Source organism: Heptranchias perlo, chromosome 27, assembly GCF_035084215.1.
Source record: "Heptranchias perlo isolate sHepPer1 chromosome 27, sHepPer1.hap1, whole genome shotgun sequence".
In the NCBI taxonomy this organism is placed as follows: Eukaryota; Metazoa; Chordata; class Chondrichthyes; order Hexanchiformes; family Hexanchidae; genus Heptranchias; species Heptranchias perlo.
The window spans coordinates 42,685,924-42,698,386 of NC_090351.1; the positions used below are offsets into that span (position 1 = coordinate 42,685,924).

At 42.4% G+C, this 12,463-nt stretch overlaps 1 protein-coding gene across 1 annotated transcript in view; it reads right to left on the reverse strand.

Annotated features, from left to right (window-relative positions):
* Positions 1 to 5,921: 5,921 nt before the first annotated feature.
* The window catches only part of strip1 (striatin interacting protein 1), a 139,490-nt gene continuing 132,948 nt past the window's right edge, over positions 5,922 to 12,463 (reverse strand). Inside the window, exon 21 of the mRNA XM_068007761.1 lies at positions 5,922 to 9,168. Coding sequence (XP_067863862.1) covers positions 8,921 to 9,168 — 248 coding nt within the window. The 3' untranslated portion in view covers positions 5,922 to 8,920. The remainder of the gene's footprint in view (positions 9,169 to 12,463) is intronic.

The following is a 12,463-nucleotide window of genomic DNA, read 5'->3' on the forward strand; positions in this document are numbered from 1 at the left end:
GGTGGCATCAGTTGTGGGTCTTCATTGTGATCCTAAGGAAAGGGCATTATTGCACAAAACCAGACAAGATTCGCAAAGATGTGGCAGTAGTGGTGCCAATATAATATGTAATGTGAGTTGATCAGAAATTAAATATAAGTAAAAACCATGTCAAACCCTCAAACACCCTTGTGCATCCCCTTCATGCTCACGACATGTTTGCCTTATGCTTCCTACTGCACATATGTGATGCATGCCCTGTGGCTGCAGCACAGGTAGTGGCAGGTTAAGTGAAAGAGATGCATGAGGGGGTGAGTATAAGATAGAGCCATGAGATTGTATGAGGATTGGGTTGCGTGGTAGTGGCGGGATGAGTACTGGCGAGGTGAGTAAGTGCAGGTAAGATAAGGATGAGGTTTGAGTGGGTGTGAGGAGTGATGTGACAGAGTAGTGTTGGCAGTGCAGAAGGAGATGTGGGGTGGCGGCAGTGATGTGGCAGACGGAGTGTGTGAGTAAGTGTACTCACTTTTTGGATGACCTACTTAGGTCATTGCAGCGCCTCCTGCACTGTATGCAGGTGGGCGATATGTTGGTGGTGCAGGTGACCTCCTCTGCCACCTCGAGCCAGGCCTTCTTGGTGGCAAAGGCAGGCCGCTCCCTCCCGCCCGCCGGGGGGGGGGGGGAAGATCTCTGTCCTCCCCCTTCTCCTCACCCCATCCAATAAGAGCTAGAGTGAGGCATCATTAAACCTGGGAGTAGCCTTCCCCCTGGGCTGCTTTATGCTGTAATTTTTCCTATTTCTTGCAGCATCAGTCAGTGGAGGACTGCCCCTTTAAATAGGGCTCCTCCAGCTCACAGACCTTACTGCGCATGCGCAGTCCGCCCGCCGCACAGCTTAGCAGCGGGGAACCCGGAAGAACAGGTAAGTGGATCCAATCAGCCTGCAATTGCGTGCGAGGCAGACTGATTTCACCGGGCGCAATCTACCCCCCACCGCGAACCCGCTGCCATGGTAATATCGGGCCCATTGTTTCAGAAAACTGTCCTGGACAAACTCTAGAAATTCATTGCCTTTATGACTTAAGCTCCCATTATATCCACTTTGCTTTTGCTACAAGTTTGCTATTTATGTTTCCTGCTTCTTTATCACTGCTGTCCAGGAGGTCTGTAGACAACTCCCACCAGAGTCATGCATCCTTTGCTGTTTCTTAATTCAACCCAGAGTGTTTGCACTGCCCGCTCACCCTTACTGATATCCTTTCTTTCACCTGCTGTAATACAGTTAACGGTATTGCTCCTCCTCCTTTCCCTATGTCCCCGTCCTCTCTCAAGACCTTCTAGCCTGGAATATTAAGCTTCCATTCATGCCCAGCCGGGTCTCAGTAATGGCTACTGTGTTCTACCCGTTGAGCTTTATTAGTGTATCTAATTCGCTTATTTTATTCCTTATGTTACCTGCATTTATGTAGGGAACTCTGATTTGGTTAACAGTTCCTACCCCTGCCCATATGCACTGATGATGTTTTTCTCAGTTTTTAAACTTATCACACCTTTTGTTATTTTTCAACATTCCTGTTTTATTTATACCAAGTATATTATTAATTCCTCTATTATCTGAACTTAGATTATTTCTACCTCTTTTTGCACTGTGAGCTTAGCTCTCTCCTCCCTTCTCTTTCTCATCTTGAGGTTATCAGTTTTACCATTATTTCTAGCTGAACCCTCCCCCTCCCCACCTCTTTATTGGTTTAAAGTCCTTTCTCCAGCCTTATTTATCCTTTCAGCGAGGACGTTGGTACCAGCCCAGTTCAGGTGGAGCCCGACCCAACGGTACAGCTCTTTCCTGTCCCAAAACTGGTGCTAGTGTCCCATAAAATGGAACCCCTCTTTCACACACCAATCTTTCAGCCACACATTCACTTTTCTGATCTGTTTATCTCCATGCCAATTGGCACATGGCTCGGGTAATAATCCCGACATTACTACCCGCAAGGTCCTGCTTTTTAAATTTAGCTCCTAACTCCTGATACTCCCTCAGCAGAACCTTCTCCCTTTTCTTCCCTATGTCATTGGTCCTGATATAGACCACAACTAGATCTTCCCCCTCCCTTTCCAACCGCATTGAGACAGCCTTTACCCTAGCACCAGGTAGGCAACACACCCTTTGGGACACTTGATCGTGGCCGCAGAGGATGCTATCCATCCCCCATAACTACTACGTTTCTGTTCTGTTCTGCTCTCCGCCCACCCTCCCCTCCCCTGAACTGCCTCCTGCTCCAAGGTGCCTGGGTCAGTATTGAGGCTGTCTTTCCAGCAGCCTTTCTCCTTATCCTCACAGGTAGCAAGTACATCATACCTGTTGGACAGGACCAGATTCTGCTGTTCCTCCTTCCCTGCCTCCACTATATGTATCAGTCACACAACTCTTCTTCCTGTACCTGCATCTCTCTACTTGGTATGACTGTTTTCTGCAGTAAACTATCCAGAAATTCTTCCCCCTCCCTTATGTGTCGGAGTGTCTGTAACTCACATCCCAGCTCAACGACTCTGAGCTAGAGTGACTCAAGACAGAGACATTTCTTACAGATGTGGTCATCCGGAGCAGTCTTGATGTCAACAAATCCCCACATTCTGCAGTCCTGACACACTGTCTGTGCTGCCATTTTCTATTCTATATTTATTTACTTATTTAATGTTTATATGGCAGTTATTTATTCATTCATATCAAGTGCCAAATGAATCCCTTTAAATGTTAATTTAGATTTTTCTACCGCTCAGCTTAGTAAATTTATCCTATTAGGTCTATTTACTTATTTAAAGTTGATGGTTTGGTTTTTAACCCTCGTCTCGTATGTGTTATTTTAAGTTAATTAGCCCCTTAATCAACTTTAACCAACTATATAGTTAGAATTACAGCATGGATAATAAATTAAATGCTTAGCTTAAATTCCTCAGGTACCGCCTCTCCGCAGATTAAAAGAAGTTAGGGAAGAGATAGCAGAGGTACTATCACATATATATAAAAATTTCATTAGAAAAGGGAACAGTGCCAGAGGACTGGCTAATGTGATTCCTATATTTAAAAAAGGGAGATAGAACCAGTCCAGGGAACTACAGACCAATTAGCTTAACGTCGGTGGTAGGAAAGATAATGGAATCCTTACTCGAAGATGTAATAGAAAAACATCTGGAAACTGAAAATATTAATATAATAAATAACAGATTTCAAAAGGGAAGGTCATGCTTGACCAACCTTATTGAATTCTTTGAAGTAACAGAAAGGATAGACAAGGGTAATGAAGTAGATGTAGTATATTTGGATTTTCGAAAGGCCTTCAATAAGGTGCCACATAGTAGACTCATGACTAAGGTCAGAGCATCTGGAGTCAGGGGGCAAGTAGCAGAATGGATAGCAAACTGGCTACAAAACAGAAAAGAGAGTAGGGGTTAAAGGTAATTACTCAGACTGGGAAAAGGTGGGAAGTAGTGTTCCACAAGGATCAGTGTTGGGACCACTATCGTTCACTATTTACATAAACGGTTTGGACACAAGAATCGGAAGTACAATTTCAAAATTTGCTACCACCACCAAATTGGGGGGTATAGTTAATACCGAGACTGCAGCAAAATACAGGAAGGCATTAAAAACTTGCAGAACGGGCATATAATTGGCAAATGAATTTCAATATAGGTAAGTGTGAGGTATTACATTCTGGTAGGAAGAATAAGGAGGCCACGTACTGCTTGGATAATAAGAGTCTAAATGGGATAGAGGAGCAAAGTGATCGCAAGGTCGAGATACACAGATCACTAAAAGTAGCGACGCAGGTTAATAAGGCCATTTAAAAAAAGCAAACCAAGCAATGAGGTTCATTTCTAGAGGGGTAGAATTGAAAAGCAGCAAAGTTATGTTAAACTTGTATAGAACCTTGGTTAGACCACACTTGGAATACTGTGAACAGTTCTGGTCTCCATATTACAAAAAGGATATACAGGCATTGGAGAAAGTGCAGAAACGACTTACTAGGATGATACCAGTCCTGAGAGGATACATCTATCAGGAAAGATTGAGCAGGCTGGGGCTCTTTTCTCTAGAAAAAAGACTGAGGGGCGACCTGATAGAGGTCTTTAAGATTATGAAAGGGTTTGATAGGATGGACGTAGAGAAGATGTTTCCACTTACGGGGGAGACCAGAACTAGGGGCCATTAATACAAGATAGTCACTAATAAATCCAATAGGGAATTCAGGAGAAACTTCTTTACCCAGAGAGTGGTTAAAATGTAGAATTCGCTACCACAGGAGTAGTTGAGGTGCCTAGCATAGATACATTTAAGGGAAAGCTAGATAAACACGAGGGAGAAAGGAATAGACGGATATGCTGATAGGGTTGAAGTAGGGAGGGAGGCTCGTGTGGAGCATTAACACTGGCATAGATCTGTTGAGCCGAATAGCCTGTTCCTGGGCTGTACATTCTATGTAATTCCATGTAAGGATTTCAGTTATTGGAGGGGGTACAGAACAGTGTATTCAGTTATTGGAGGGGGTACAGAACAGTGTATTCAGTTATTGGAGGGGGTACAGAACAGTGTATTCAGTTATTGGAGGGGGTACAGAACAGTGTATTCAGTTATTGGAGGGGGTACAGAACAGTGTATTCAGTTATTGGAGGGGGTACAGAACAGTGTATTCAGTTATTGGAGGGGGTACAGAACAGTGTATTCAGTTATTGGAGGGGGTACAGAACAGTGTATTCAGTTATTGGAGGGGGTACAGAACAGTGTATTCAGTTATTGGAGGGGGTACAGAACAGTGTATTCAGTTATTGGAGGGGGTACAGAACAGTGTATTCAGTTATTGGAGGGGGTACAGAACAGTGTATTCAGTTATTGGGGTATAGAGAAGGGCCACACGGTTGATCACAGAACTTAATGGAATGGCATATGAGGCAAGATTGACTATGCTGAGTCTTTTCCCTCTTGAAAAGAGAAGACTGAGAGGGGAGATGATAAGAGTTTAAAATGAAAGATTTGAACAAATTGGATCCAAGTAAACTTCTCTGCCATGTACAGAATTTAAGCACAAGCGGTCATATTTACAAATTATGGATAACAAAAGAAAATAGGAAATGCAGGAGGAAGTTTTTTAAAAAAAAACTAAAAGGGCAGTGAATATGTGGAACAGATTACCAGCACGGGTGGTGAACAAGAAACCTTAATGGGTTTCAAGAAGGAACTAGACTGGTTCTTGTCAACAAATGGGATTCAGGATTATTAGAATGCACCAAGAGAACACTGTGGATAGGTGGGCCGAAGGTAATACTATGGATAGGTGGGCTAGATGGACCAAAGAGAATACTGAGGATAGGTGGACTAGATGGGCCAAAAGGATTACTGTGAATAGGTGGGCTAGATGGACCAAAGTTCTCCTCCTGCCTGAAACTATTACTACACACCTATCTGCTGCTGAAATTTTCATGCCATTGTTACATCCAGAGTCAATTATTCCAATGCTCTCCTGGCCATTTCCAATCCTCCACCCTCCATAAACTTCATTTGTAGCCATGCTTCCAAGTGACACCCTATGCTCTAATTCACTTTCTAAACACCTCTGATTCTCCACTTCTCTCTCCTATGAGACCATCCTTAAAACCCACCTCTTTAACCAGGCTTTTGGTCACCCCATCCAAATATCTCCTCCTTTGGTTTGATAACTAATTTTTTTCCTTACACCTCTGTGAAGCACCTTTAGAGGCTCTATATAAATGCAAGGAGGTGGTGGTGGTGATGAATTACCCAACAGTTCTACAGGCACAAATCTATATTCCAGCCTTTACAAGGTGAGTACCATTATTCTCAAAATGTGAATGGCCCACAGGAAAGAAATGACATCATGAAGGGGGGAAAGTACAACTCTAATGAAAGAATTCAATAACAGATAAAATTAATTTACAGAAATGATCTATTTACTACACATACATAACATAAAACCTTGTGTTAAATGTCCACAACATCTAACATTAACACAGCACCATACCAAAAAAGGAATACAGTGTGATCGCATTCTGTACAAATGCTTTGACAGAAAGGTCTGTGCATGAAGGGATTTATTTTGTTCCCATGATTGAAATGCCTTTTAAAGTCACGCATGCAAACATACATGGACAGTATGTCAACTGTAACTGTGTCCGCACTATGCATACAGGGATTAACGAACAGATGCACCATAGATATCTCAATTTAATTAAATTCTATTAACAGAAGAGATTTGCTCATTAGCAGCCAAGTTGCCCAATGCACAACATCACCTGTCTGCAGGGATTAGAGCGAGGAGTTGTGTAAAAAAAGAAACAGTATTTTTAACAAAAATTTAAATATGCTGGGATACTGCTGACACACATAGGTCAGAAATGTGCTCAAATTATACAGGCCCTCATTTCCTAATGCAGATTTTTTTTTTAGATTGAATGCTGGAAATGTGATTTAACATGCCAGTCAACAACTTAAAAAAAATGACAGGTTAACAAACTTCTTTCAATTGCTGACTGATCTGCTGCATATTTTCAGCGTTTTCCACTCTTAGTTTTGTTATTTTAAAAAAATAATTAACCATCAAGTTATTTCCAGGCTATTTTGAACTGATTACATTGTAATTGTTGATGAAGCTGACCTGCAAAACTAAAATGCCCAGTTGATGGGCACACATGGGGAATACACTTCAGGGTGGTCATGTTGATAAACCACTCTCAAAGTTTCGTACATTATCCACAATCCTCAATTTGTTACCTACGGAACAACAGATAACTAGGTAGTAATACAATTTCACTTAATTTTTCCACCCCTTCCCATCCCCATAGTAGTTCAAAATATTCACCTGTTTTGTGGTTGGTTGAGGGTACATTCTCCAATAAGGCAACCAGCTCACTTTTTCTAGTTTGCTTTGTGAACAATTACATCATATCCTGCAATACCTTAACCTTGTGGTTGAAGAACCTTATTCAAATTCAAATGCAGTCATGCCTATTTCAACATTTTTTAAAAAACATAATTGTCATTTGAGTTAATCTATCCCATTACAATGGGCTACAAGAATGGACTCAAATTCTGACAAGCCTATAACTAGTTTGGTGAGAAAAAGAAATAGGCAAATCTTTACATTACACGTAATTAAATAATGTATTCAGCAAATTGATCTAAACAAAAAAAATCAAACTAAAATACACATTTTGAAACAGTGATTAGTCATTTAAAAGATCTTACACATTGCAGTACATTAAAAGTTTTCAGTGAGCTTAAAATTGGATAAAGGTCATTAGGAATTACTATGTTTGCATGGATTACTAAATATGTGTGGATTCTTTATATTTAGATCAGGAATTGTGCACCAAGAGAAGTGAATGGGAAGGGATCTAGTCCATTAGGATTCTATACAATGGGAATGAATGGGAGGGGGTTTGATCCATTGGAATTCCATTAAATGCAAATTAATGGGAAAAAGTTTGATCTACCAGGATTCTGCACAATGGGAGTAAATGGTAAATGAACTAGTCCATCAGGATTCTATGCACAGCGAGTGAATGAGAGGGTTTAACTCACTGCAATTCTCCACAACAAGTTTGGTCCATTGAAATTCCATAAAATGGGAGTTAACAGGGATCTGATCCATTGGAATTCTATATAGTGGGAGTAAATGGGTCCCTTAGAATTTTGCTCTTAAAACAGGTGCTCATGACTTTGGTCATGATTGTTTAAACATTGCAGAAATACAACCAAGCCACACAACCAAGCATCAGTTCACAATGCATTACAATAAGCACAGTAACTGGACCAAGGCATCTGTACTAGGGGCAGAAAACCGTCTGCTATTAACATACATAACCATTAAATAGGAACAATTCAAAATATACACCAGACCATAATGCTACGAGTGCCTCAAGCATACTTCAGTTACTTATGTCTCACTAAGCAGCTCTTTTTGTTTATTAGGAAACCAAGGTGATGGGTTATGGCCCATTATACATCTAAAGCTAAAACAAGTACAAGAGGAGACAGTGAATCAGGAAGTGGATTTCTTGGATTTTTATAGATTCTAGGAGAAAGACTACAAGAAATGAGGAATTCCACAGTTTTAAGGTCCCAGGAGAGAGTAAGTTAAGAAAAGATGCTGTGATGATTATCAAAACTCAGATGCGAGCATGAGAATAAAAAATAATTCAATGGCAGTTACCTCAAACAGCCTGCATTTTCATTCTTTACCAACAGATGAAACAGAAGAAAAAGCTTATTGTAGTCCATCCAGAAACAGACCATTAAACAGTAATTTCCAACAATAAGTAATTGATTCACACATGAACCAGCATTATCAGCTGACCTGAAGCTCATCCCAGTGGGGGTAGCTACTAATTGGCTTCCCTTATTGTCACCTAGAGGGTGAAATTCTTGGTTAATTTTCGCAAAATAAAGTAGGCATAGTAGAAAGGTATTTTACTGCTTTAGTCACATCTACCTTCTTGTTACAGTTCGTGAGCAGAGTAATTTCATTCCCAGTGGCTTGAAATGTTTCTCAATTCCCTCCCCCTTTCATTTTTTTCATCTCCTCTCCTGAAGGAGAGCTGCACTCTGGTACCTCATCCAAGTACTTGTTCATATACGAGCCTAAGCAAGCTATTCAACCACAAGAGTCAACACAAACATGCCCAATGATATCCCACCCAACGTCCACGTTGTCACTTTCCAGCTGGTGCCAGGGTTTGGCATTTGGCCTCAGTACCACATATAATGGATGGAAAAAAACTCAGCTAATATTCTTGTCATCAACAGTCATAAATTAAACAGTCTGATCTCTCACAGCCCGCAAAACCTAACTAAGTTCATGAAGATAATGACTAATTTATTACACAGTGTTACAAAACCATTGACTATTTTACAGAACCGAGTTGGAAGTTACTGCAGAAGCTCCTCCCAGCTGATTGGCTTCGAGAACACTTCCCTCTCGAGCCAAAGGTCATAGTTCATTTGGAATTCCTCTGGAAGCTCCAAGCGCTGCCCCAGGACACTCTGCAAACAGTTATCGACTGGAGCAAAATCGGGATTGCTTGGGTTTTTGTCATATCTGCGGCTATTAAACCGTTCAATGTTGGCTCTCAATGCACATTCCTCGGCCTGAAAGTCCCATGGGCGAGCATCCAAATCTAAAAATAACAGTTTTAAAAATTAAAAACTATTTATTTTAAATGGGGTTTGAAAGATCTTCAACTTTCCTGGTGTATCAATGACTTAGCTACTGATAGGGCAGCAGGTCTTCACAAGACAGCTTCGTACGAAGAATGCCCTTTGACCCAGTGGATCTCATCACTGCAGAATACCAACACTACCATTTTCCCATTAAGCCTACAGATTTTTTTAAAATTCCACTTGAACACAACACAGAACCTAGATTTAATGTTTCATCTAAAAGAATTCAACTCTGACCATGCAGCACTCCCTTAATATTGCACTGGAGAATCAGCCTAGATTATGCCTTTAAGCATAATCAGGCTAGAAGCCCATGCAAGTCATGGAGACCAGCAAGATTTTCACCATCCCCTCTGATCTTTCCCTTACTGACCCTGAATAATCCGTCCTCAGCAAAGGCCATGATTTCATCCACCTGAGGTGTTAGCCATCGCTCAGTTGGTAGCACACTCGCCTTGTATCAGGTCGTAGGTTCAAGTCTTGAACTTGAGCACAAAATCTATGCTGATTCTCGGAGGGGCAGTACCGACGGAGCGCTGCGCTCTCGGAGGGGCAGTACCGACGGAGCGCTGCGCTCTCGGAGGGGCAGTACCGACGGAGCGCTGCGCTCTCGGAGGGGCAGTACCGACGGAGCGCTGCGCTCTCGGAGGGGCAGTACCGACGGAGCGCTGCGCTCTCGGAGGGGCAGTACCGACGGAGCGCTGCGCTCTCGGAGGGGCAGTACCGACGGAGCGCTGCGCTCTCGGAGGGGCAGTACCGACGGAGCGCTGCGCTCTCGGAGGGGCAGTACCGACGGAGCGCTGTGTTGTCGGAGATGCCGCCATTTGGATGAGAGTTTAAACTCTCAAAGATCCCATGGCACTATTTCAAAGAAGAGCAGGGGAGTTCTCCCCAATGTCCTGGCCTATATTTATCCCTCAACCAACATCGCAAGAGATTATCTGGTTATTATCATATTGCTGTTTGTGAGACTTTGCTGTGTGCAAATTGGCTGTGACGTTTCCTACATTACATCATTGGCTATCAGGTGCTTTAGGGTGCCCTGTGGTCATGAAAGGCATTATAGAAATGCAAGTCTTTCTTTTTCTTTTAAGCTCTATACCTCTACAAATTCTAAACTTGACATGATGCTGAACTCTTATGTGCCTTCTTTTTCAGCCAAGAGATATGCTCTCCGTCTCTCTCTACCCTATCCCCACCCCACTACCTGCCATGGATCTTTTTATTTATTCATTCTCCGGATGTGGGCAAGGCCAGCATTTTATTGACCATCCCTAGTTGCCCTTGAGAAGGTGGTGGTGGGCCTTCTTCTTGAACCACTGCAGTCCATGTGGTGAAGGTGCTCCCACAGTGCTGTTAGGTCGGGAGTTCTAGAGTTTTGATCCAGTGATGATGTAGGAACAGTGATATATGTCCAAGTCAGGATAGTGTCTGACTTGGAGGTAATAGTGTTCCCATGCAGTTGCTGCCTTTGTCCTTCTAGGTGGTGGAGGTCGCGAGCTTGGGAGGTTCTGTCGAAGAAGCCTTGGTGAATTACTGCAGTATATCCTATAGATAGCACACACTGCAGCTATGGTGAGCCAGTGGTGGAGGGAATGGATGTTTAAGGTGGTGGGTGGACTGTCCATCAAGTGGACTGCTTTGTCCTGGATGGTGTCAAGTTTATTGAGCGTTGTTGCAACTGCACCATCCAGGCAAGTGGCGAGTATTCCATTACACTCCTGGCTTGTGCCTTGTAGGTGGTGGAGAGGCTTTGAGGGAATCAGAAGGGAAGACAGAGTGGTCAATATTGAAGTAATGAATGTAGCAAGAGAGAGTGGGTATACTGAAAATAATGAGACAAGTAGGGTACAGATAGTATGTCTGAATGAAGATCAGTATCTTCAAATGATGGAATTGGCCTTTTCTGGGAAAAGATCATGTGAAAAGCCAAAGCTGAAATGGTGGGAGTGCGGACGGAAATATCTGAATGGAAGGGTGAGAACTGATACATGTCTGCACAACAGGGTGAACGCCAAAGGCCAGCCAAGTTTTGACAACCGACAGGCTGTCTGATTGTAATCCCGTAGTACCCTGTTAATGCCAAAATCCAATTGCTGCAAACTAGTCTCAGCATTCAGTTCTGGGTGATTTCAACAACAATGCATTGGGTGGTGTAGGTGAGAGGTATAGACTGGGGGAAAAAGCATAAAGGGTAATGGAGGTGAAGGATTCCCACGGCCTCCAACCTCAGTCTCCCAATCCTGCACAGCTCGCTTCTACCTCCTTCCCAACATCCACAAACAGGACTGTCGCAGTAGATCCATCGTTTCAGCCTGTTCTTGCCCCACGGAACTTATTTCTTCCTATCTCCCCTACCACCCCCACCCTTTCTCTGGCTCTGCACTTGCTTAAAAACTGTTTAATCTTCAACTTCTTCCAGTTCTGACAAAAGGTCATCGAGCTGAAACGTTAACTCTGTTTCTTTCTCCACAGATGCAGCAAGACTTGCTGAGTATTTCCAGCATCTTCTTTTTATTTCAGATTTCCAGCATCCGCAGTATTTTGCTTTTGAAGAATTCCTAAAATGTGTACAAAAGAACTTTCTTTATCAGCATGTTTCCAGCCCAACAAGGAAGTAAGCAGTGCTGGATCTAGTTCTGGGGCATGTGTAGTGTGTTTCAGTGAGAGAACATCTGGGTAATAGTGATCATAATATAATTAGGTTTAAAGTAGTTACGGAAAGGGACAAAGAAAAATCAACAGTGAAAATGGCCAACTGGAAGAGAGCCAATTTCAGTGATTTGAGAATGAATTTAGCACAGGTGGACTGGAAACAAAGAATGGCCAAGAAAACAGTAAATGAGCGATGATTGGCCTTCAAGACGGAGATAGTTCGGGTACAAACCAAGCATATTCCCATAAGGAGGAAAGATGGGGCATCCAAAACTAGAGCTCCCTGGATGACAAAGGAAATAGAGGTTAAAATAAAAAAGAAAGAGGTTTATGACAAATGTCAGGTACAGAATACAGATAGTGGAAGGGGAAATTGAAAAAGGATATAAAGAAGGGCAAAGAGGGAATATGAGAAAAGATTAGCGGGTAACATAAGGGAACCCAAAAATCTTTTATAAACATATAAAAAGTAAAAGAATAGTTAAAGGAATGATGGGGCCGATAAGGGACGAAGAAGGAAATCTTCTTGTGGCGGCAAAGGGCAAGACTGAGGTACTGAAAGAGTACTTTGCATCTGTCTTCACAAAAGAGGATAAA